At 38.6% G+C, this 27,649-nt stretch overlaps 1 protein-coding gene across 7 annotated transcripts in view; it reads left to right on the top strand.

Moving 5' to 3' along the window:
- Positions 1 to 27,426, top strand: part of LOC131245066 (uncharacterized) — a 39,148-nt gene extending 11,722 nt beyond the window's left edge. For 2 of the 7 annotated variants that reach the window (XM_058244255.1, XM_058244302.1), the window contains 8 exons: positions 31 to 227; positions 5,924 to 5,996; positions 6,096 to 6,275; positions 14,868 to 14,962; positions 17,109 to 17,206; positions 20,201 to 20,374; positions 21,394 to 21,524; positions 26,377 to 27,426. In XM_058244255.1, coding sequence (XP_058100238.1) covers positions 31 to 227; positions 5,924 to 5,996; positions 6,096 to 6,275; positions 14,868 to 14,962; positions 17,109 to 17,206; positions 20,201 to 20,374; positions 21,394 to 21,524; positions 26,377 to 26,471 — 1,043 coding nt within the window. In that variant the 3' untranslated portion in view covers positions 26,472 to 27,426. The remainder of the gene's footprint in view (positions 1 to 30; positions 228 to 5,923; positions 5,997 to 6,095; positions 6,276 to 14,867; positions 14,963 to 17,108; positions 17,207 to 20,200; positions 20,375 to 21,393; positions 21,525 to 26,376) is intronic. The other 5 variants (XR_009170765.1, XM_058244268.1, XM_058244276.1 and 2 more) reach the window with 5 other exon arrangements.
- Positions 27,427 to 27,649: the final 223 nt, after the last annotated feature.

Raw genomic sequence — 27,649 nt, 5'->3', positions numbered from 1 at the left:
ATTTGTTTTATTTTATTTATTGATGACTAGTTATGTTTGTACATAGAGAAACTACTGACGATGGAAAGGAGCTGCTGTTCGACCATGGTGCTCCATTTTTCACCGTGGACAGCGAGGAAGTGAGGAGTCTTGTTAGTGCATGGGAAGCAAGAGGTCTTGTTGCTGAGTGGAAGGAGAATTTCGGGTCTTTTGATCAAATCAGCACCAAATTCGTTGATTTGGAAACAGTTAATAATTCAACCAAATTGATAACATGCCTTGTTGTTCTTTTTCATGGTATGGATGTTTATTACGGCTATGTTCTTCTCAACCATCACTGATTTTTATTTGAGATGTAATGGTGACACACTTCAGGACATGGTTCTAGGTATCAGCTTTGGAGCGTGACTTGTTCTAGTATAGGTATGAGTTGTATCCCTGATACTGATATGACTTGTCCTATATCGGATGTGTCACAAAAACAATACAAAATATTAGAAAAATTAAAAAAGGAAATTTAGAAAAAAAAATCAATATATCAGAAAACTACAAAAATATAAACCTGCATCAGCACAAATTTAACATGCATAGAGATATTTGTAGTTAGATACCTATGTGAAATCATTGATAAATTTAAACCTATTTTCGTTATAATTGATCAATAAACTAGTAAACAGATGGAAATGGAAGCATGCAAAATGTAGACAACTTAGGCTAACATAAGTAAAAAATTTAAACAACTTTGTTGAACATGTATGGTACGATGTAACTATATAGTTTATGCCTATGGTGTTCTATTCTCCAACTGACAACAGTGTAAATCAAGACTGGAAGGAGTTGTGTGCTTGCTGAAACTCATTCCTATTTCTGTCTCTATCGCTGTGATATGGATAAAGATGCTATCGTCCCTGTCCGTAACTAAAATCATATAAATGTAGCCACTTTTGCTTCTGTCTCTGCCTTGAGATTGAGATTGAGATCGAGATCCTGCTCCATACTCTTATTGCTGCTGGTGAACCTGCTCTCAGTACAGGTACCATAGACTGGGCCTGACCCGTGCTTCTGATACTGATGTCGCTGGTCTCGAGATAGGCTCATATATTCGCAAGTCCCATAAGCATTGGATCCTACATGCCCATGTCCATAAGTAGGATATGATATATGCAATTGCATCACATGCCCATCCTACATGCCCAGTTGGCAACTCAATCCCATGGGCGTGTTTGTAGAACTGGTACTTATCTAACATCCTCTTAGTTGTTCTAGTGATGCAATTGCATTCCATCCCACACGTCCACACTCTACATGTGTGCATAGGAAAATGGCAAACTTTTTTTTAATTGATTCTAGTTTCCTTTTTTATTGTCTCCTTATTAGGAAATATATACTATTAAGATTTCCTGTTTCTTATTTTAGAAATCTAGGTTATGATGGAGATCTTTGCCAGTAAGGAATTATGTTTTTAGATCCTTTAGATTGTGCCAGGTGATTATAAGCCTCTCCTTATAAATAAGGCACAAGCCATATGAATGATATTTTTCTTTGAGCAAAGTTTCTTGTTTCTCTATGGTATGAGCATTGGGAGGGAGTGGCGTGGTCTCTAGTGTAAAGACTAGCGGGCTGTTGAGCTTACTCTCGGTCTTTGCTTCTTCTTCTTACTTGCTACATGTGGATCTTCCCATGCTTGTGTTTGATTTGAGCACACAATCTGGTGCGTCGGGTTTCATTTGCAATTAGTTTCTTTCTTGAGCTAGTTGCTTTATCCAGTTACAAGACTCACAACAGTCAACCCTGTTTCATGTCATATATACAGACACCACCTCCATGATCACGTGCATCTCTTGAATCATCACGATCAACTTCAACATCAACATCAATTTCTGATGTGACCCAACCGTCGATAATGAATATTAGTCCACAATTAATATATTTGGACAGATCCGGCCATAAAATTATTAAAATCAGCATATGGGTAGCAATTGAAACAGATCCGATCTAGATCCGATATCAAACACCCATTTTTATGAAGTCTCGATCACCAAAGGGGATGTCCATATTAACTTGGACAGCAATAATTACAATAGACCATATCAGACCACATCATCGTCATCATGAACATGAAGAAATAATAACGGCGTCAAGCATGTATCCATGAAGAGAATGACTAGGAAGAACCGAAACACCACTTACTGGAGAACTAGTTTGAAGTTTCAAGAATAATATGCTGACCAACAGTTGATGAATAAGAAATGATTAATGCTTGGAGCTCCAAAGTCTCAACAAGCTTGCAAAAATGAAAGGAAAAACACTAATAGATTGAACCCCAAAAGCCCTTATAGAAAGACCTTCCAAGAGAAAACCTCCAAAAGAAATTAAAAGGCCCTTATTAATCCGAAGGGGTTGTTTGGCATCATATATTTGGATTCTGACCAAAGTATCCAAATCTTGGATTTTCACATCTGGATTTTGCATTCTTCCAGTTGTGTTTGGTAGCTGGGATTTTCGATCTCGTGGAATCTAGAAATTATGTTTGTCAGCCTGGATTTTGACTTAGGGGGACCTTAAAAGAAACTAGGAGAGAGCAATTATGACAGTTGAAGAAGATAGGAAGTCTAGGATTTTTAACCCCACCTTTTCTCTTGGATTTTAGAAGGGGGGCTTTTGGGGATTTCAATCCAAAGTTGGATTTGAAATCCAGGATTTGGGGGGTGCCAAACATGATTTCGATTGAAAATCTTGGATTCCAATTCCTAACTGCCCGGAATCCATGTTACACAATGACCCCTAACCCTAAGACATAACCACGTAATAAGCAATAAACAATAACCCAAGTTCTCAACAATCTACAATGCATCCTGCACTAATTCATGCACGCACATATGGGGATCCACATGCACTTCATAAGTGGGCCGTGTCCACCTCCAAAACCAAGACATCTGTTGTCCGGATCATAATCAAAGCATACTACTGCGAATCTGTTCTCATCATGAATCCATCCATGGCACTATCATTAACAGCCAAGTTTGATGACCACTAGATCTAGATCATTAATCAGATCTAAAATTTTAGATCTGAGTGATCCAACTGTGCAAACTCAAATCTAACGTCTAAAAAAGGGCATGCAGGTCCGTGAAGGTAAGTTCAACTCCTAAAACCTGCAATGCAAATCATTGTCGAGGTGATGGAATTCGGCTTCATTGATCCACGTGCAGTCAGTCAATGGTTGTCATTTCCTGTGCGTCAAATAACGCTGATTGCCTGATGTGCACCTTACCTCTTTCTCATGGCCTTGACATCAACTACGAACTTGATCTTCTGTTTCGGCTTCTATGGGATCTGTCATTGCAACTTGCCTTGTTTTTCAGCTTGTTATGGAATATCATCTCCATAATATGCATACAAGTCTGCTATATTGAAAACTGGAGAAATTTGTAGATCATCCATTAAATAGGCATTATCACCCAGTTTTCTCAAAATACGACAACGGCCAATCTTCCATGCTCATGATATGTTCTTGCAGGGAATGCTCTCTACAAATATAAACCATCAGTAAGTCTCCCTCTTCAAGAACTTGCAACCTCCTGTGAGCATCTGCAACTTCTTTATGGTTTTTATTGCTAACTTGGAGCCTTGGATCTTTCTTACTTGCGTCGAGTTGTCACATGTGCAAGGTGATTACCAGCTAACTCACTTGTGTTCACTTACTATTCATCCTTGATGTACCCAAGCTGGCCCTAACTTCAGCAGGGTTTGAGTTCGAGTGTCCATTTTGGACAAATCCTTGTTTGGAAGATCTAGTACTCTAAATTGTTGGAAACCTGCTTTGCTGGTTTTGACACTGATTCGGCCCACATGATGTTATTTTAGGACTCAAAATACCAAGAAATAGTTTTGCTGACCCAGTTGCCATTTCCTGCTTTATTCATTGTAATTTTGGTATGAACTTATTCTAATTTAGTTGAAGAAATCTTCCAGTTAAAATCTATTTCTTAATTGTGCCATTTTCCTATTTGCTTTTAGAGTTAGTTTCCTTATTTGATTCAGTGTTAGGCCACGTAGTCTTTCTGTTGAAAACATGATATATATTTTGGACCCAAATTCTTGTAAATAAAGGTTGTAGGTTAGGTTAACCTATAATTGATTTTAGGTGATCAGTTCTCCTTTGTAAACGGGTTTATATAGTCTGTAAATCACAGGTATTTTATTTGATAACTGAGAATTTTGTTTTAGGGTTATCTATACTCCGCATTTTCCTTCTCCTCCCTATAGTAAAATGCATGTGATTGTGTGTGTATGTTATCCATGTACTCCTCTAGAGCACTATATGTATGGTTCTCTCAAGTTTACATACGCACACATACACACACACACACACAAACATATCGAAAGGTGAACACACACACACACACACACACACACACACACACACACACACACACACTCTTACACCCACACACACACCACATGGGTTCTCGAACCCATAACCTCAGAGATGAAACACAGTGTCTACCACTGAGCCATGAGTAGACACACAAACACACACAAATGCACATATATGCATGTATTTATGTGTATGTATGTGTGTTAGTCGTTTGTGCAAACGCTACATGTTGCACTAAACTTTTCTTTTTTCTTTTTTTACTTTCCCTTCTCTCCTTCATCTCACCACTTGGTATTAGAGCAGGTTTTTTGACTTGATTGCAGTTTGATAGTGGGGCTAGGGTATGGCTAGTTCATCATTTGAAGCAAAAAAAATATGGGATCTGGAAGAGCTTGATTGTATAAGATTTATGGTGATTTTTCTGGGATTTTGAAAAGTTTTTGGAGGAGTTTCACGCAGAATAAAAGTTGGGAAGTGATCAAGATTTCTTTTTTACTATCATACTATTTTTTTGTGAGGTTTTTGGTGGAGATTTTTTGCATGGATTAGGTACGGTTGATTATTAGCAATCACCAAAAACAAGAATCATGAAATTCCATTGAGATTTGGGAGCTAGTTTCATTGTTTTTTTTTTTTTTTTTAAAAAAAGAAATGTGTTGTACAACTATTGTTTTGGGTCCTTTTGTTGAAATTTCTTCGTGTCTTTATATTTTGATGTGTGAGGTTGTGAAATAATAGATTTATGTTCTGGATGTGATTGTGTAGTTGGTGTTCTCCTTCTGTGTTTTGAGGTACTATGCACACAAACTGTTTAATGTAATGATCGACTATGGAGGATTTCTGCAAGTGCTATAGCTTTCCTTTTTCATTCATCATTTCTTTTACTAGGCCCTTGTTATTAGTTATGGGTGTAGTCCATTCACATGTTGTTCAGTGTTGCATGCGTGTCTTCACATGCTGTTATGGCTGTAGTCTCCCTCTCAACTGTTGTGAATGCAGTTCACTCACCTATTGTGCGGTGTCACTCATGTCTTTGAGAGGATTTTGCATGTGAATGATGGTTTGGAGGCTCAATGGTTGTCGAGATTGGATGACCTATTTGAAGAGAATATTCAGTGGAAAACGAAAGCTCAATCTAAAGACAAGCAACAATCGGAGATATTGTATTCCACTATGTTGTGTTTGAGGGGGAGTTGTGCCCTGCCCCAAGCTGATCGTCATCACCTTCTTCATGTGTTCCATGCTGGGCATGTCAATATCTATGCTTCAACCTGAGGGGAATTGTATGAAAGTATATGTAATTGTGTATGTTATCCATCTACTCCTATGGAGCACTATATCTATGTTTCTCAGGTTAATATGTTATGTGTTAGTGTTGTGTGCAAACAATACACTTGTTGTGCTAAACTTCTTCTTCTTCTTCAGATATGGATATGAAATCAACAACAGATTGTTCATGTAACATATCTTATACTTGCATGCATGTATGTAGGCATTCTATACACGAATTGCACACCCTTTTCATTTTATGGCATTGACCCATGGGGATATTTGTTCTTGTAGGAAGGATCGAGTAAGAAATATGTGGGCATTCCTGGAATGAACTCCATATGCAAGGCACTATGCTCAAAGCCTGGTATGTATTGATTTAACGAATGTTGCTTTGTTCGTCAGTATATTTGAGATTGGCTTCTAACTATGTTTAATTACTTGATAAACTAATATTATTTTTCAGGAGTGGAATCCAAGTTTGGGGTAACTGTTGGGAAATTAGATTGGCTAGACGGTAGTAACTTGTGGTCATTGATTGGATTGGATGGGCAGAGTCTCGGCCACTTTGATGGTGTGGTGGCGACAGATAAAAATATAGCTTCTCCAAGATTCACGGGCCAAACTGGACGGCCCCCACCCTTGGGTTAGTTACATCTCTTCAGTTCATAATATTATTTAATTATGATCCTTCCATGTTTTGCTTCAAATGGATTTTCTGTCAATTCCTTCAATTGTCTGTATACGGAAGGGTGAAACTTTCTTTGACACCACTGAAGCAAATTTCATCTTTTGAGTTGAAGATCCACATTTAGATGAAGAATTACACACTCAAAGGGTACCAAAAAGAAAAATGAGAGAATTCTCGACCAAGAGGAATAAGCAAATTCTCTAATCTATCCAAGTCATAGAACTGTGTTCCATTAAAATAAAGTATATCTACAAAAATCCTATGTCCTAAGTTTCTAACTCTGATAAAATCCCTTTCATATTTCAATTTTCTTTTCTCAAAACAATCTCCACAACTTTTTTATTTTTCTTATTAACCATGTCTTTGCAACTTCCCTAGTGGCTTCCCACTTGCAATCAAACTCTTGAATAAGAAAATACCTTTTTGTTTTTTAAATTTTAAGAAAATACAATTTATTGAAACAAGGTCATAAGGTGGCTGCATCCTGAAGATGATCGTGCACAAAAATAACTGGTCTGCTCATCAAGAAAGCCACATGTGCGTTAAATGTGGACCATTGGCAACTTTTCTTAAATTGCCCATTCTTTTCGTATAGGCTGGGCCACATCATGAGTAGATCAGCCTGACATATCTTCTTAATGTTGGCCACCTTATGCACCACCAGGTGTCCAACATGCATGCCAGATTGGTGTGTGTGTGTAACAACGTACATGGAGTTTGATTGTGATCCGTTGGAAACCAATGCACATGGAATTAGATTGTGATCTACTCTGGTTTCCAACTTGCACATGATCCAATACAAGCTGGATTGACTTGCACATGATCCAATACAAGCTGGATTGTGTGTGTGCATGTGCACATGATCCAATACAAGCTGGATTGACTTGCACATGATCCAATACAAGCTGGATTTTGTGTGTGTGCGTGCGTGCGTGTGTGTGTGAAACTTTGGTGTTAAGCATTTACTTTTTGTTAGCCTTTTATGAAAGTCAGACACATAAAACTTTTTCAAAATCAAATTCTAGGTGATTAGGACGTACTTCCCATATAGATGATATCAAATTTTCAAAAGATACAAGCGGATGGCCGAGATCATACCTATTATTGTGTTCTCTCTGAGTGTGTAGAAGCTCAATGCCAATCCTTCAATGTAGGTCTTTCCTTGATTTATTTCTAGAGAAGGGATGCCTTAAGAGCTTCCACAAGCTCGCACAATAGGGCTATGGGCACAGGAGGATGAGAGTCGTCCAAGGGTGGACCACACATGCGATGGGAGAGAGAAGGGAGGGATGATGAAAGATTTCTCTCTTTTGCTCTTTTCTTTTATATATATATATATATATATATATATATATATAGAGAGAGAGAGAGAGAGAGAGAGAGAGAGAGAGAGAGAGAGAGGATCGCTCAGCTACACATCGGTTTGCACATCATTACGTGCGAACCTTCCTATTAACAATCGGATAAGGTAGACGGTTTGGATGAAGGCGCTCTTAGCGCGAGCTTGAAAGAGCGAGTTTCCTTCTCTCGCATGCCTCTTCACCCTATTCTCTAACTCTCTGAAGGATGCGGCGAAAGCATTTTCACATGAAATTCTTCCGCTGGGATGCTAGGTGGGTCCCACCAAGATGTTAGTGATAAATCCATGCCGTCCATACATTTTTAAAAATAATTTTATGGTATGAACCCTAAACTAAGGTAGATCAAAATCACAAGGGGGCGACACAGTGTCGATTGAACTCTCACCATTAAAAACTTCCTGGGGCTACCAAAATTTTGGATCAAGCTGATATATATATATTTTTTTTCATCATCCAGGTCTGTATGACCTAATCTACAGGTTGGATGTCAAATAAATATCACGGTGGGTCCTAAAAAATATTTAACGATGAGAATCATTATCACCGCTGCTTCCTGTGGTGTGGTCCACTTGAGATTTGGATTTGCCTCAGTTTTGGGATAATGCCCTGAAATGATAAGGAAAAATGGATGGATGGGGTAGATTTCTCAAAAACATCATGGTGGGCCCCACCTAGGTTTCCAGTGCACAAAAGGCTTTCGTAGGAAATCCCCATTCGAAAAAATCGCGCTGCGGATTTCCTGCAAAAGCCTTCGCAGGAAGTTCCTGCACTAGAAACCTAAGTGGGACCCACCATGATGTTTTTGAGAAATCCAATCCGTCCATCCGTTTTATGAGATCATTTTAGGACATGCGTACAAAAACGAGCCGAATCCAATACTCAAGTGGGCCGAAAACGTGAAGATTGAACTTACACAGTTGAAATATTCATAGGTCACAGAAGTTTTGAATCAGGATAATATTTGTGTTCTCAGCTAATCCTAGTAGGAATGACGTTATGAAAATATCACCGTCGACCCCAAGGAGGTTTCAACGGTAGGAATTTCCCTACCCCCTTTTCTTTCAGTACGGCTTAATTGAGTACTGTATCCTGCTCACTTTTGGTGTCAAGTCCTAAAATGAGCTCCAAAAACGGATGAACGGGATAGATTTCTCACAAACATCATGGTGAGCCCCACCTAGATTTCCAGCGAACTTTGCAAATTGCGTGTGTCATTCGGGGATGCGGATTGGATACTGACAGAGGTTGAGTAGCCACACTTGCTACTGAAGTGACCGCACCGAGTTCTGTGCGCCCCACATGATGTATGTGTTGTATCCCCACCGTCCATACATTTGGAGAGATCATTTTAGGATATGGTCCAAAGACTGAGGTAGATCCAAGGCCGGGGTGGACCCCACCATAGAAAATAGTGGTGAGAGTGACACCGACCGTTGAAAACTTCAAAAGGTCCACCATAATTTTTATTTAAGATCCAATCTGTTCATGTGTTAACGTAGACATGAAAGATGGGAAAACATAAATATTAGCTTGATCGAGAACTTTTGTGGGGCCAAAAACGAACAGGATCCAGTACTCAAATGGGGCCAACAGAGAAATCTACATCGTCCATCCATTTTTCCTTATCATTTCATGGCATTATCTCAAAACTGAGGCAGATCCAAATCTCAAGTGGGGCCAATAGAGGACCCTCGATTACTCTTAATGCATCGTACCCTGCCCATATCCAACTCAGAACGGGCAGGAGCTTTGAGTGGCTACCGTGAAGTATGGGTTTTATCCACATCGTTCATCCATTTTTCAGCATCATTTTATTGCATAGAACCAAAATTTAGACAGATATAAGGCTCAAGTGGACCACACCACTGGAAGCAGCGGTGATAATAATTCTCATTGTTGAAAATTTTGTGATTTATATTTGCCATCCAACCTATTCATAAATTTACATAGATATGGATGAAGAGAAAACACAAATATCAGCTCCATCCAAAACTTCTTTGGCCCCCATGAATTTTTCAACGGTAAGGGTTTATCCCCACTGTGTAGCCCACATTTATCTTGGATTTGCCACATTTTTGGGCTCATAGCTTAAAATGATGAAAAAAAATGGATGGAGGGTGTGGATAAGACCATAGAAAACATTACGGTGGCCACTCTAAGCTACTGCCTGTTCCCAGAGATGGGCGGAGGTAGGACGCAATATGCGTCCCTCACCTCCCTAATGACGGGTGCGGATTAGCTACTGATAGGTTGAGTAACCAGACTCCCTAATGAAGTGACGTCACCAAGTTCTACGGGCCACACTATGATGTATGTTTTGTATCTACAACGCCCATCCATTTGGAGAGATCATATAGGCCATGATCCGAAGAATGAGTCAGATCCAAAGATCTAGTAGACCCCACCATAGAAAATAATGGGGAGTGTGACGCTCTCCATTAAAAAGTTCTAATGGCCACAAAAGTTCTCGATCAAGCTAATATTTGTGTTTTCCCTTCTTTCATGTCTGTGTTAACACATGAACAGATTGGATCTCAAATAAAAATTATGGTGGACCTTTTGAAGGTTTCAACGGTGGGCGTCACTCTCACCACTGTTTTCTATGGTGGGGTCCACCCTAGTCTTGGATCTACCTGGTTCTTTGGACCATATTCTAAAATGATCTCTCCAAATGTATGGATGGTGGGGATACAACACATACATTATGTGGGGCACACAAAACTTGGTGACGTCACTTCAGTAGTGAGTGTGGCTACTCAACCTCTGTCAGTATTCAATGCGCGTCAGCTACTCAACCTCTGTCAGTATCCAATCCGCGTCCCCTAACGACGCACTCAATTTGCAAAGTTTGCTGGAAATCTAGGCGGGCTTACCGTGATGTTTGTAAGAAATCTATCCCGTTCATCCGTTTTTGGAGCTCATTTTAGGACTCGAGACCAAAAGTGAGCAGGATACAGTACTCAATTGAGCCGTACTGAAGGAAAATGGGGCAGGGAAATTCCTACCGTTGAAACCTCCTTGGGGTCGATGGTGATGTTTACATGCCATCTATACCATTTATAACGTCATTCCTACTAGGATTAGCTGAGAACACAAATATTATCCTGATTCAAAACTTCTGTGACCTACGAATATTTCAACTATGTAAGTTCAATCTTCACGTTTTCGGCCCACTTGAGTATTGGATTCGGCTCGTTTTTGTACACATGTCCTAAAATGATCTCATAAAATGGATGGATGGATTGGATTTCTCAAAAACATCACGGTGGGTCCCACTTAGGTTTCCAGCGCAGGAACTTCTTGCTAAAGGCTTTTGCGGAGAATCCGCAGCGCGATTTTTTTGAATGGGGATTTCCCGCGAAAGCCTTTTGCACACTGGAAACCTAGGTGGGGCCCACCACAATATTTTTGAGAAATCTACCCCATCCATCCATTCTTCCTTGTCATTTTAGGGCATTATCCCAAAACTGAGGCAAATCCAAATCTCAAGTGGACCACACCACAGGAAGCAGTGGTGATAATGATTCTCACTGTTAAATATTTTTTAGGGCCCACCGTGATATTTATTTGATATCCAACCTGTAGATTAGGTCATACACACTTGGATGATGGAAAAAAAACAAATATCAGCTTGATCCAAAATTTTGGTAGCCCTAGGAAGTTTTTAATGGTGAGAGTTCAATCAACACTGTGTGGCCCACTTGAGATTTCGATCTACCTCAGTTTTGGGTTCATTCCATAAAATTATTTTTAAAAATGTCTGGACGGCGTGGATTTATCACTAACATCTTGGTGGGACCCACCTAGCATCCCAGTGGAAGAATTTCATGTGAAAATGCTTCTGCTGCATCCTTCGGAGAGTTAGAGAATAGGGTGAAGAGGCGTGCGAGAGAAGGAAACTCGCTCTTTCAAGCTTGTGCTAAGAGTGCTTTCATCCAGACCATCTACTTTATCCGACGGTTGATAGGAAGGTTCGCACGTAATGATGTGCGAACCGGTGCGTAGCTGAGCGTTCCTCTATATATATATATATATATATAGAGAGAGAGAGAGAGAGAGAGAGAGAGAGAGAGAGAGAGAGAGAGAGAGAGAGAGAGAGAGAGAGGAATGATCACCTTCACACCTTACGTGAGCACACATGTAATGGGCACAGAATCTGAATGGTCCACGTGATGTGACACCCCTTGAAACGCTATAGGCCCAATTTTCAGCCTGATCCAAAACTCTAGTGGGCCATAGCAAAGAGAAATGCAAATCGAGGGAGGAAATTGTTTCCTTTTGCCATGACCCACTGGAGTTTTGTATTAAGCTGAAAGTTGGGCTTGTTAGGTTTCAAGGGGTGCCGCATCTTGTGGACCGTTCATATTCTGTGACCATGACACGCGTGCAAATGTGCACACGGGTGCTCACGTAAGGTGCATAGGTGAGCATTCCTCTCTCTCTCTCTCTCTCTCTCTATATATATATATATATATATATATAAATAAAAGCATTAGGGGGTGGGTGACTTTGAAGCCTCTGTTGGGCTCTTTTGGAGATGGAATCTGTAAGTTGAGCTACAGATGTCCTACAGGGGGGATGAATAGGACTAAACCAATTTATGACAATCAATCGCGGAAAATAAATTCTCAATAGCAATAGATATTGAAATCTTGATTTCAATTGAGTCGTAGGACAACCTTTACCTAAAGTCTTAGGCAGGACAACCTTATGTCACAACGTCCTTGAATCCAATATTTCAAAATAATAAAAGCAAAGAATGAAATAATCAATCACCGCAATACACAAAAAATTATAGTGGTTTGGTGTTTAACACACACTTACTCCACTCCTAAAATTACAACTCTACGTAATTTTGGCTTTCTCCTAATTTCAATGTTTTCACAGGATCACCTCAACAACCTCTTACAGTTCTTATGATTTTCACAGGCTTACCACAATAAAACCTCAAGTGATTTGCACAGGGTAACCACTACACAACCCGATGAGATTTCCGGACAATCTCAACAAACCCAAAATGAAAGTAATATTCTGAAAACAAATACTTATCTTTTTGAAGATAAAATGTCGATGCAAAGATACTGATGAAGTCTTGTAGTTGCTTCAATCAATGCAACAATCCTCTTTCTTGGATGATGATGAATCAATGTATGCTCAACTAGAAAGGCTTTAGGGATATATAATTTCACAAGGAATAAACCCTAAAAGCTGCAGATTCAATTCTCTAATTTCAAGTTGAGTATAACTTACTCTATAATTGAATTTAAATTTACTTGAGAAGCGAATTGAATAAATTATAAGCAAAATAAGAGTTACAATACAAATAGCTTGGAAAGGACTAGAGTTTCTCTCTTTGTTTGAGGAAGAATTATCTCACTTTTTCGTGTTTAAAATAATGAGAAAAAGGTCTCTATTTATAACAAAAAGATTTGGATCTTCGGTTAGCCTAAGAATTCCTTCAGTTGGCCAAAATTCCACGATACTGTTCCAACGGCTAACAGATTTCTTGGGATTTGATTTTATCAAAAATTAGGCTGGCCTGAGCAAAAATTTGATTGGCCGAAATTCCCAAAAATATGAAAAAATGTATTGCTGTATACTTGACCTGGGTCACCCTCGGGCTGACTCGAGCTAGGGTCGGGCTGGCCGAACTTCCAACTGATTTTACAATTGAAGTTGCCGGAAACTTGACGTAGGCTGATCTCGGGTTGACCCGAGCTAAGTTTGATTGGCCGAACATCCTCAATTTTTTCATATAAAATTTTCACAATTTAAAGTTTAAAAAGCCATTATCAAGCACTATATCCTAGGGTCTTTTCTAAGATCATTTTTACTTGTAGGTTAGCATACACTTGATCTTACACTTGAAATCATTCCGAACCTTCTATTCTTGAGATGTTAAGTCGTGCTCTTGAAGTGTCATAGAGAACTGAAGTGTGTTGAAGATCCATATTTTATTTTGCCTACAAAATTTGACAAATACATGAGTGCTTAGAATATTAGCACTTATAGAATCTATTTATAAGTAAGAGTTTAAGGTTCTCATTTGAAAGCATTAGTATGATGCTTCACACTCCTACAAACTTTGGTATTGCCCAACATCATCAAAAGTCTGTAATCTTGCCTATCAATGTGCTCAAATTTACTGGAATCCTTTCATTATCAGTGGTGTCCATCTCTAGCTCATAATCCCATGCAAGTATTAGGGATGGACCACAAAATGATCAAAACTGTTGGATGTCCACCAAGATTGATCAAACACTTTAACCATTAAAACATCATATTTAATGATTGAAAACCTACTATAAAACATTGAAAACATTTGAGATTGTTGACTAGCTTTAAAACACTTGATGGACGGTTCAATCTATAAGATCTATCTGCATCTAGGTCATTGGAAGACTAGTAGATCCCTCATTGGTGCTTATAAGGCTTTACCACATTCTAATGTGTGCACCCAATGACATTTGTATAATTTCGGCTACTAATGTAACATAAAAAAGTATGTTAAGGCCCACAACACTAGGACAATGAAATCCTTCCATGACCTTCATTTGAGGATTAGTCAAAGCTAGCACAAGATCAAGTCAATTTAGTCTGAGCATGATAGGCCTCTTAGTTAGGAGACTCAATGCTTTCCACCAATGCGAATGTCCAATAGAACCCAAGACAAGTACTCACAAACAAGTGAATATTCATGCTCTCATGTGGACAAGAGTGATGGCAACATGATGCCCAATGTTGGAGTCCATTACAACTTGTCATTGGTTTTACTCACACAATAACCAAAATACTAATCCTGTATCGCCCAAACATGGTAAAGTGGTTATGATATTTAGGGTACTTGAGAACCATGGAGACATAACTCTCCCTCAGCCATGGTGCTATTATGTCCACGTCATTCCTTCCCCATGGATCCAAAAGAGAGATTCCATAAGGAACCCTTATAACCTGCGAAACATATTTAATGCAAGAGTTCTACACACAACTAGTGATGAAATGCAAAAAATATTCCATTCAACTAAGTGGTTATGGATAAACAATATCCATCAATATAAGAACCACTGGCATTTCAGTGCATACATATCCAACACTTTTTTCATTTTTTATTTTATTTATTTATTTATTTTAAGAAAGGCGCTGAAGGTTAACACCATGACCATGTTTGCCTTTGTGTTTTATTCAGATGTGGCCTTGGTTGATGTGGCACAAAAGTTGCAAGGGATCCCGGTTCGCTCATGTTTTGCCCTTATGTTAGCATTTTCTGAACCTCTAACATCGGTAAGAAATCCTTTCTGCATTTCTGATTGTTAGACCTTTTCTTTTTCCAAGCTGTGCCTATTTGTTAAAAGCTAGTCTCTTTGGCAAATGTTACCCCTGTTATATGGAGGAATTATATGATCCTTGACCCGAGGAATGCACAATATTCTCTACTTATCATTTTATGCAAGTGGGCCACACCATTCGGTGATACGTACCTTTGCTCTATTGGTGCCCACCATAGATTGAGCATACCCCAAAATATCTAATATTGGCATATCCTAGCCACAAATCTTGGGCCAATGGGGTTGATTCGGATGTTACCAGGTGGGGACATTTCTATTCATTGGCATTTTTTTTCTTCTGTTGTTCTAAGAAATTCGCACATTGTCTGCTGGACTAAGCATTTTGTTTGCCCAGGCAGCCGGTGATGTCATTTCCATGGTTTTTGAGATAATCTTAATTATCCTTCAAAAAAAAAAAAAAAAAAACACTTGGGCCTTTTATCTAAGTAGACTATCGTGGTCTCTCTCTTCTTGATTCTCTCTGTGGGCAGCAGATTTAAAGGTTAGGATATCATATCAAGGAGATCTTTGGGGCACAAACATCCATGGTGGTGCCCAACGTCCTAGTGGTCTAGATCACTGAACCATGGATCTCACTTATATGAACTCAAAACCCTAGTAAAATGTGCATATCCTCAGTTTGAGGATCATATAATTCTGCTACTATATGAAGTTAGTTATGTTGTCCTTTTCACATACATTAGCAATTTTTCTAGCTCTTTTTTTGGAAGGTGAAAATTCTTTGGAAGGTATGTCAGAAAAATCTTGTTAAAATTGTGCAAACTCAGTTTGTTATGTTTGCAAAAGACCACTAGATGCCTAACATCTGCCTATCTTCAAATGGAAGAGCAGAGTCAATTTCTGATGAGGAATCATATGATTCGTGACTTGTGTCTTTGCACAATATGCGCAAGTTTTAGATTCAAGCATGTGGGCGATTGGTACTTTATGTCCTAGTGTGAATGATGTATGTTTGGAAATTTCCTCGTAGGACAATCTTAACCTTTTGATATGTGGCCTGTATGATTAAGAATATAAATACAATAACAATCCTCATTCAATTGAAAAAGACACAAAATTGGTATCTGGGATCTTCCGATCTGGAGAGATTTTTAGGGCATGTCCATCTATGATGTGACACAATAGATAGATGGTAATGCAGGGGCATTTTCACACCAGGCTCGAGTGGGGTAGCCTGTGGGGATGCGGGGACACACTTGGGGTGGGTGACCCATGTGATTTGGAGCCCACGGGGGAGGTCTTGTGTTCAAGACTCCTCACCGGGGGTGATTAATGCAGGGGCATTTCACACTAGGCTTAAGTGGGGTAGCCTGTGGGATGTGGGGACACACTTGGGGTAGGTGGCCCATGTGATTTGGGGCCCACGAGCTCACGAGGGGGGTTTGGCTGATGTCCTAACCCATGAGATGTGGGGCCTGAGCTATGAGATAAATGGATTAATTCGTCATACTCTAACAGTTCGAGCTTTTAGAGAAAGTGGTTAATTGTCCTGCATCAAAATGTTATCAGAGTGGGAGGTCTCGTATTCGAGACTCTTCATCGGGGGTGATTAATGCAGGGGCATTTTCACACCAAGCTCAAGTGGGGTAGCCCGTGGGATGCGGGGACACACTCGGGGTAGGCGGCCCATGTGATTTGGGGCCCACGAGGGGGGTTCAGCCGAAGTCCCAACCCATGAGATGTGAGGCCTGGGTTATGAGATAAAGGAATTAATTCGTTATACTCTAACAGTTCAAGCTTTTAGAGCAAGTGGTTAATTATCCTGCATCAGATGGTCTGGATTACTGAACCATGGGTCCCACTTGTCAGAATTGAAGATGCACTTATGGAGTACAAATGTGGGTTGTCTTTTATAATTACTCATTTCTGATGTTCATGCATCTTAAGTTACCCAATTTGGTTTGTAGATCTTGATTGCCTGTTCTACCCCTAATGCTTCAGTATTCACAAGTTGATCATTGTTTGTGTTTCTGAACACTGGCAGACCCCTCCGTGGTGTTACAATGTTTGGAAATTATGACTTTTGCTGGCAGCTTTTTATTATTTGCCTCTGGAGTAATTTCTGTTTGCTTGTGGTTTAGATACCTGTAAAAGGAATCTCATTCAAGAACTCTGAGGTTTTAAGCTGGGCCTTTTGTGACAGCAGCAAGCCAGGGCGTTCTCTTGGATCTCACCATAGGTATGTGTAATCAGCACCTTCCATTCCCTGTAACTCTTTATGCATAGAGGAGAGGAACTTTCTTAAATTTGGTAAGGGTTCTGGTTTTATCACTCTCCTTACACTACACACTGATAAACAAAATCCAGACCACATCTGCTGGGCTCTAGTCTAGATAGGCTGTATGGAAAAAAACAGAGTCCAAATTGCCGAATAATCGTGTTCACCCAATTGGACGTTTGACTATTACAGATGGATGGTTAGTAAAAGTTGCAGCCAATAGTCAGCTTTCAATGGTGGATAAAAAAAAAAAATCCTCCAATCACTGGCTAGGATTTCATGCATCTGTGGTACACATGTAGAGATAAGAGTACTTGATATGTAAGTGTAACTTAGATAAAATGATGCGTGAGGGACCAAGGGTAGTGGGGGATCATTCTAAGAAGCTGTCCTTGTTTTATGGAGGCTGGTGGGGGATCTTGTTGAGATATAATTTTTCTATGTAAAGTAGTGTTTATATTTCAGTGGGTCCCTAAGTGTACCCAGCATTTGTAGTATCAGTTTTGTTACATGTGCTGCTAACTGGGAATATGGAAACATGCATTGATTTCGCTGATACCAGGAAATGTATCATTGACTGAGGGAAACATTGAGAAAACACTGGAATTTTTTATTGAAACTTTAAGAGATGCTAAAAGACACATTTACATATTTAGGAATATGTAAAAAAAGAACCATACATGATAAGTTTCCGTTGGGCTTAAAGCATGTGTTGTTGTAAAAAATCAGTGCTACAGCAACAATAATGAGTTCATATCATTCAAATGCAGGTGCCAAACAGTAACTAAGACATCCAAAAACTAAAGGTACTGAAAAACATACCTATCCATCCATCCATGCATACACACACACACATTGAAATCTTTCTTTAATGAAGATTTCTCAACTATTAGATTTCAAATCAAATTTTAATTAATTTCAAATCAATAAATAATTTATTTAAGATAATAAAAAATTCCATTAATTAAGATGTGACCTAAATAGAGAAAACAAATCTACTAAATACCTCAAAAGCCTAAAGTCATACCTTCCAAATCAGCTGCCTTATCTTCCACAAATAGTAAATGTGATCTTTGACATTTAGGCTCCAAATCTTTCAACAAATAGGCCAAAATCAGCACATGTTGGACCCTATGGTGTTGAGAGAGAAATGAGAAAAGAGTAGAAAAGGAGAAGAGAAGAAGAAAGAGAATCCTCGCCTCCCTCCATCACATGTTCACACATGTGGAGTCCACCCCGTGGATGGCTCTCATGGTGCAGGCATCCCAAACCTACCTTAGGATCTGCATAGGTCTCTCCACTCTTTGCTTCTGGTATAGATTAGGGAGAGACTTCCTATGTTGGAATATCGTCATCGGACTTTGCAGCAATTATACAACACGGATCTGATGTGACATCCTAGCCATTGGTTATTTATTTTTGGGATGATTATATATATATATGGGGATCCTTATCTAAAATTTAAAAATCTGGAGTTTCAAAAAGTTTTAAACTTCCATGTCTTTCAAAAATTTGCCAATAGCTGGGTGATGCTGCGATCTGTAGAAGCTCTCTTTTCATCATGGCATGGGGCTGGGATAGGTCCTAAGGGAGAATCCTTTGGAGTCCATCTTTTCTGGCTGCCAAAGACCTAATGAAGAGGTCTCCAGGAAAGCTAGGTTGGATGTAGTTTCTTGGGCTTTTTCTCTTCAATCTTTTGCTTCCATTCCTATCTCCTTTTTTGGTATTCTTCTTAGTCTTGTTTGTAATTCTTTATGAGGAATCAATCCACTTCCTCCCTTTTAATAAAATTTTGTGACTTATAAGAAAAAGATGCATGACCAGAGTCTGCCACTAAAATGCACAAGTGGTCCCAAAGTTTACACCGGAGAAGCCATTGAATCTCTGTGGAGGTCTGATCAGCTCATCGTATGCATTATCTGCAATCAAATGGCCCCAACAGTGTTAGATCCACCTGGTGGGTCCCATGCGTGATCCAATGAATGTGAAATTGAACTTGGATAATCGACTCTATGTTTTGAAGGCCATATGTTTGAGTTAAGAGACCTATTTATTTTTGTTGCTTAATTTATTTCTTTAATTTTATTGGACAGAAAGTAGTTGGGTTAGATAGGTCTCCTCATTATTAGTTAGTTTCCTTTTGTTATGTAAAGTCCTGATTGGACTCTCTTTCTTTAAACAATTGTATGGGCCTATTTATAGGTCATATACAGAAACATTAAATGGGAATTATATTGATAGAAATAAGAGGCCAAGTTTCCTATTTATTATGAATGGGGAAGTTCTCTGTTTGGTACCTATCTCTACATGTGGAGCCCATGGTTAGTTTATCCAATCCATTGATATGATGGCATCCATCATGGATGTACCATGCCCAAAAAATCTTCCAAATTGCAAGATCCTAACAGTCAAATCTGGTCTTTTCTCCATGAATGTGGACTGTTGGTTTATTTCTTGCCAACAATGTATTACAGGCTAACAATCGAAAGGTTACAGTTGACCAAATGAAGATATATTTTGGGCATGATTCTTCCATGGCAGGGGTCATCAGATCAATGGATTGGATACCGTGGGCCCCACATTATAGATCAGGTACCAAACAGGGAAGACAGAGAACTTGCCTCTAGAAATAAATTTTCAGATTATTTCTGCTTGTTGAAATCTGCACTGGTTTCTCTTATGGGTGCGACACTTTCATGGTGGTGTGATGCCGCTAAAGGGTGTAGTCGTGTAGAACTTGACCCATTTGAATTGTAGCCTATTTATCCACTAATCTCTCTCTCTCTCTCTCTCTCTCTCTCTCTCCCCACATTTGGTTCCGTTCTTCTCGTTTTCTGTTCCTTTGCAAACTGGTAAGGATCTTAATCCATATTTCCAATTTTTCTGTGTATAATTCAGAAGACCTGCTGTTTGTTCTTTTATTTTCATTGACTTGCTTATTTCTTTGGGATTCAGCGAGCGCTGGGTATTGCATTCAACAGCCAAGCATGCTGAGAGAATAATAACCCAAACTGGGCTTCAAAAACCTTCGAATGCTACATTGTCAAAGGTGGCAGAAGAATTATTCCAAGAATTCCAAAGCATAGGATTCAGTATCCCTCAGCCATTCTTCATGAAAGCTCATAGATGGTCAGTGTTTCACATGCCTCTTTAACTGCCAGAATCTACAACCAAATGCCGAACAAGTAGTCTTAAAAGGATATGCATGGTATCCATCTGAGTTTTCATTCTGTAACTGGGGGCCCAATGGGTCAGTGACCTAGACTGTTGCCTGTCGGTCTGATGGGACCCACCATGGATGGATGATGCCCTGAAAACCTACCAGATTGGAAGATCCATCAAATGGTTGTCCAACAGAAGGATTTTTGGGACGTTCCATCCATGGACTTCACTTGAAAACTGAAAACTCAAGAATGCTATGCATATCTCCGGGTCGAGAATCCTACAATTTCTCTTGCTGAATTTTCATTTATAAGTGCTGGTAGTACCTATTGTACAAGAGAAACACATGCACATCCTATACGTGTCTGATACTATGTAAGTGTATGCACTCATATTGCATCCATGTTGCACCCGTGGGAAGTATAACTGGGTCATGGAACTTTTTTTTAGATTATTCAGTGGTGTGTATCGATATGTATCTGGCACTATTGGACATGACTCATATACACAGTAACTTTTACGTTTAAATATTAGTCTTCTCAGCTGGTCACACATCCCTAATCTCCATGTCCTGCAAACTATGGACCGGACACTTGAACTCCTCATCAATGAATGCTGTGCAGATTTCCATTCCCATTTTCTCTTTAAAAATCCAAACCCTTTGTGAAGAATTTGGAAGTTTATCTAACCAGGGCCAGTCACCAAGGCATGAAGCCTAAACATCTCAATCAAGCCAAACTAGAACTTGCTGCCTTGCTTGACGAAGGCTTAATTGAACCAATCACTTCCCAATGGGCATGTGAAGCATTTGATTTAAATAAGAATTCTGAACAAGTTCGGGGAAAACTCAGAATGGTTATCAATTACCATTTACCAGTCACTGAACAACTATCTTTTACATAGCAAATTTCCTTTCTTGCAACGGTCATCCTTGTTCCAACATATTTTTAATGCTCACATTTCCTCTAAGTTTGATTTGAAATCAGGATTTTGGAAATTGACTTCTTAGGAATGTCTATCTTGAATGGCTCTTATCACCCACAACCACACATTGATGTTCACCTTCATCAATTTCCCGACGTTCTTCAGGCTCAGAAACAGATACAACAATTTCTTAGTATTGTCAATTTCGTCTCTGATTTCATCTCTTATATCTCTAAATACAGAAGCCTTCTCTTGGCTGAGATGAAGAAGAAGCCTCCCTCATGGTATGATATCATACCAATACAATTAAAAAATCGAAGCAATTGGCTACATCACTGCTTCCTTTCCAGGTTCCAAACTAAACAGATGCAAAATGATGTGAGGGACCTCTATTGGGGAGAAATTCTCCCTTTTGAAGACAATATCGTTGAAAGAAAAATTCGTGGTTACAAGAGTGGAACTTTCAAACCTTCAGAACAACATTACCACCTATATTTCAAGGAAATATTAGCTGTAAAAAATGAAATCTCAAAATTCCAATTCCACCTCATTGGGCACAAATTTCAGATTGAAATGGATATGTTCTCCTTCCCAAGGATGTTGCAATTTAAACAAAAAACTCTGCCCAGTGCTCAGCTCCTTCGATGGGCAGAATGGTTTCCCAGTGGGACTTTAGTGTTTGTAAAAATTGAGAGCAAAAGCAATACCTTAGCAAACTTCCTGTCCAGACTATCCCTCACCCAGAAGTCCAAATCCTTTCTATCCCTGGTATTTACCCATTAGAACCCATACCCAACTTACCCCATAAATCATCGAATCCATAGCCAATCTCCTCTTTATAAAAAGAAGCTCCCATAATTTTAAACAATTTCTTGAAATACATTTGTTCAGAAACTTCCCAGTATTTGAACAAATCCCCCATCCAGATTTCCATTTTCTCACCCCATTCTCCATTAGGAATCTTTTATTATTTCCCAAAGGAAGGCTTCTGTCTCCTCTAGTATTTGTTAAAAGCATACACCATTGCCTTTATTTTTTATGCTCCACGTCTCAGTGCTTATCCTTTGCAAATCAAGCTAAATGACCACATGCTTGGTGAATAGAGGAACGTGTTCAATTGGCTATTATGGTTCCGCACTCTAGACAAATAGAAAAACCTCATAGATTATCATTTCTCCAGATACTTGCTTACCGCATTCCATATAGCTAGAGATTTTGTCTAGACTAATCATGATAACTATTCTCTGGCAATTGCTCAATTAAAAATACAGGCATGGAAGCCTTATAACCTCGCTAGACATCAAAGGAGCAATTTAGAACTATGAAAATTCTTCAAGCAAGAAATGCTCTCTCGTAATGGTTACTCAATGACATCCATCGCTAGTTTTCGAAATATCGGTATCGTGTTGGGAAACATTGGGAAAATGATTGAATTTTTCAATGAAACTTCAGGATTGTTAAAAAATACCTTAATACACACTTTTAAATCATAACATCTCAAAAAAGAAGTGCACATAATAGGTTTCCTTTGTATAAGGCCCTAAGTTATCACTATCTGACTAAACTAATGCAACTATATTCAAATTGAATACATAACATTTAAAGTGTATATGATGATCATTTTATCAAACACTCTTAAATAATTCGAAATTAGTCTCAATTGACCGCTAGTTAAAGGGAAATTAAAAAAAAATATATATATTTTAATAATTTTTATTTATGTACTGAAAATTGACAAGGATTTAACAAATCAGTAGATTAGTTGTCATACATTTCATTTTGGAGTGCAACATTGCAAGCAATTTGAGAGAAATTGTGAAAATTTTGAATTTTCTACAATTTTCTTCAAATCGGACCACCAACACTCAAAAATTTGAAATTAGAGTGTATGTGATGATCATTTCATCAAATATTCCTAAATATTTTGAAATTGGTCTCAATTGATAGTTGGTTGAAGGAGAATTTTGAAAAAAACATGGAGAACATGAACAACCAATGAATATCGAAATCAAAGCTCCGACTCCCTAATTTTTAGTGCAAAACATGGAGAACCAATGGATTTATAACTATTTGACATTGATTTAACATAATTTCAGCAAAAAAAAGGGATCATAAATTGAAAATGCTTATCGAATTGAACATGTGGGATATATCGGCACTATCTGTGCGTTTTATATAACATAGGTGGGATACAAGATATAACGTGGGATACATCGACTGATATCATCTATATTTAAAACATTGCTTGTAATGATGATTACACTCCTAAATACTCTAAAATAGGGGCCAATTGACTGGTGACTGAAGGGTTTTGGATGTTTTTTATTTTTATTTTATTTTATTTTTCGATTTTTCTACCCTCAGATTTGCACTTCCCATGCATTCATGCGATATCTGTCGATATCAACAGATATCATTTACATAAAGTATTTTTTGTAAAGAGCTGGTCGTGATTAGTGTTTTAAGTATCAATGATATCGGCTGATACATCCCACGATATATCTTGTATCCCACCTATGTGATAAGAAACACACAAGTAGTTGGATATATCCCACATGTTCGATCTAGTGAACATTTTCGATTTTCGAGTCTTTTTTTTTTTTTTTTTTTCTTTCTTTCTTGTAAATCATGTTAAATCAGTGTCAAATTGTTACAAATCCATGATTTTTCATGTTTTGCATAAAAAAATCATGGATTGGGATCTTCGATTTCAAGATTTGGAGGAGATGGACCAAGTTGCGGAAATTTGAAAAAAATAAAAAAAATTTCAATTTCTTACAAATCGGTTGCAATATTTGTGTGCAAACATAAAATTAGACATGTATGTAAACTGATTTAGTGATTCTTCTTTTACTTTTGAATGTATTGCTTGTGTTTTCACACATCTTCTTACATTTATAAATTATATGAATAGACTTTGAATATACTTGCATCAATTTAGTTAGAGAGCACATAGATTAGGACCCCATACAAAGAAAACTTATTATGTGCACTTGTTTTTTGTAATGTTTTGATTTATAAGTGTGTATTGATGTCTTTTTTAACAATCACTAAAGTTTCATTGAAAAATTCGACCAATTTCCCAATGTTTCCAACAACAATAATACATTACGCGATACAACCGATATACCCTATGCGATAACTGATACGTATCTATATCCCAAGGGTGCAATACATAACGCGATACCGATATTTCGAATACTAGTCGTGTTATCTCGTGACATTTTGCGATCTTTGCGATATTTGCGAAACCATGTGATGTATTCTCCAATATGAAAAATTTTAGACACTACTTGTGTGTTTCGTATCATACAGGTGGGATACAAGATATATTGTGGGATATATTGGCCGATATCGTCGATATTGAAAATATTGCTTATGGCCATCTCTAGATTTCTGTCTTCAGTTTGATTTACACATTCCTTCTTGTTACCCTTTTGAAAAAGGGAATCTTATTTACACCCACCTTAATTGATTTGCTTATGTGATAAGTCCATGTCCATTTTGGGAATTGAAAAGGTACAAAAATGCAAGTTGGGTGTACAGTGCAGCTCTCCCTTCTAAAAATGCCCATGTGGTAAAACATGAAACATTTGGTATGTCTTGTTGAGATGCTATTGGTATGAATACGTATCACTCTACGACGGTGTGCTATTAATTTGAAGGAGAAGCATTGGTGTATATTTAATGTATCCCTTTTCCCTAGAATATAGTATTGTAGAAGGAATTGCTGGAAACAAGGTTGGTGTGCTATTAGTTTGAAGGAGAAGCATTGGTGTATATTTAATGTATCCCTAGTATATACTATTGTAGAAGGAATTGCTGGAAAAAAGGTTGCCTGTAGCTGCACTACTGTTGTTATATGTTTTTTGGAGATACCTCCAAAAAAAAGTTTTGGTGATGCCTGGATGTTATCTCATGGAGACCGCTTATCTCATGGAGACCACTTTTTTGCACATGAAGATGAAATGCATGATGTACGGTCAAGCATTTGCTTATGAACTTTACATACGAGGCCTCTTTTTGGGTGATCCAAACCGTTCATCTGGGGGACTTCGTGGTTGATGGAAGGTACCCCAAAAAGCTCCTATCAGATGATCCAAGCCATCTGATACAGCAACCATCAAATGCGGAGGATTGGTTGTCATTTGTTCATTTTCATCAGGTAGTGAGGATAATGTTATATGGATGTGAAGGTATTGCCCATCCCATTATAATGACCAAACCAACTGCTTAGGTTACAAAAGAGTGGGCCTCATCTGCACCATCGACTGATTGGACCAAAAAAGACATTTGCTATCTACAAGCACCATCTAGAAAGAAGCCCTTGGGAAAAAAATAAGTTTAGATGGCGGTGTGGAGTTGTGAAGTTGGAGCTGTTATAATCTCCAAACTAGGTATATGGTGCGCAATTGAAAGTAGCTTATTCTTTTTTTTTTTTGGTTCGCTCCAATTATTGTACAGGTGGGGGCCACCTTTTGGTAACCTAAGCTAGATCTTCATCATGGGCTGGTCCATAGCCTAATATCTTCCCTACCAATGATCATTGTCATCCAATGGAAATAGACAAGTACAACCAAGATCCATTATGGGTTCATCAGATGGTGTAGAGCTTTGGCGTATCTCACATCTACCATGGGTCCCATGAATGAACAGTCTGGATCACAAGAAGTTGGGACCCAAATTTACAGTTTGTTAGCTGATCATCACCATCATCGTCTAAGCCTTATCCCTACTAATTGGGGTCAGCTACATGAATCCTTTTCTGCCAATCCACTTTATCAAGGGCCATAACTTCAGTTAAACCATAGGTCATCAAATTGTTTCTTACTACCTCTATCCATATCCTTTTGGGCCTTTCCCTTTTCCCTTCAAAGCCTTCAACTTGAATCAACTCCTAACCAGCGCTGTTCTTGGTTGCCATTGCACATGACCAAACCATCCAAGTCTACTTCATCTATTTTGCTAACTGATAGATTTCCTCAAGTGCTTCATTCATGGCTGTTATTTATTTGACATCCCTCAAAACATTTTAAATCTTGCAGGGGCAGTGCTTTTCCAGCAACTGCTGTTGCTGGGGAAGAGAAGTGTCTTTATGACCAGAGCAAGAGATTGGCCATCTGTGGAGACTTCTGTGTAAGTCCAAGTGTTGAAGGTGCAGTACTGAGCGGCATGCAAGCATCTGCAAAACTTCTAGAAAATTTTGGCCGCTTGTAGCAACCAGAGTTGCAATTGCATCACATGCCAATGGATGGCATGCAGTGCCACATGTGGTGCACACATTTATGGGCATCTGAATCTGGATTTGTATGCGGACATGCCCACATGCTTGCTGGGGTGCCCGTATGTGCTTGGACATTTGGATTTAAGCAGGTGCACAGGCAAGAAGTTGGAAACGCATAAGAGAAAAAGTACCATGTGATCAATGCCTGGAGCTGTGTTCTAGAAAGAACCTTATAGTCTATTTACTCATTGGAGAGTGTAAAAGCACACTTTTGAGAAGTTTGGTACGATATGTCCCGAAATATTGTTTTTAAATTTTTAATTGGTACTGTAGCCATTGGATTTGGGCTCATGTTGCAATGTTCCAAACCCTATGATGAACAGTCTGGATCTTCTCATGGTGGGGTAGAAGGAACTAGGGTGCGGATGTGGTGATCCTCCGGGCGAGAGAATTGGGAGCAAAGCTCTGTTGAGAATACAAACGAAACATTTTCTAAGTTGTGTTCATGTATTATGATACGATGCTTGGGCAGAGAGATTGTATTATTTGAGATTCCAGTTTTTACAGGAGGGGCTCATTGTTCAGTGATCCAAACCATCGATATTGATAGAACTAGCAATTAATCACCGTGTTTCTCAACATGACACATAGTGTTCGTTTCAAGTATAGCATACAATCTCTTAGATGGATAGGTATCATTAAGCATAGGAGTTTGTTTAGTTAGTCAATTGCACGTTTAGAAACAATTGTTTGTATGGCTTCTCTTTCCAAAGTGGGAAAATGGAAAATACGTGGACTATTTATAAGCATTGAAGCTATTGAATATTGTATTCTTTGTAAGTTTTGTTATGCTAATTGAAGCTTCATCTTGTGTGCTTGTGTATGTTTTTGGTTTTTGTTTGGCTATTAGCTTTTGTATGTACTATGTCAGATATCAATATAGATTATCATAATGCATTGTTTTTGGCTTGGTCTATGGTATCAGAGCTTGGTTTAAGCTTCAATTGTCGATGGTATTGGCAAATGATTCGATTCAACTGAAACCTCCAATGTTGAATAGGAAGAAGAGCATTGAGGATCCATATGCAAGTCCT

Source organism: Magnolia sinica, chromosome 1, assembly GCF_029962835.1.
Source record: "Magnolia sinica isolate HGM2019 chromosome 1, MsV1, whole genome shotgun sequence".
NCBI lineage: Eukaryota > Viridiplantae > Streptophyta > Magnoliopsida > Magnoliales > Magnoliaceae > Magnolia > Magnolia sinica.
This window is presented reverse-complemented; position numbering and strand designations above follow the sequence as displayed.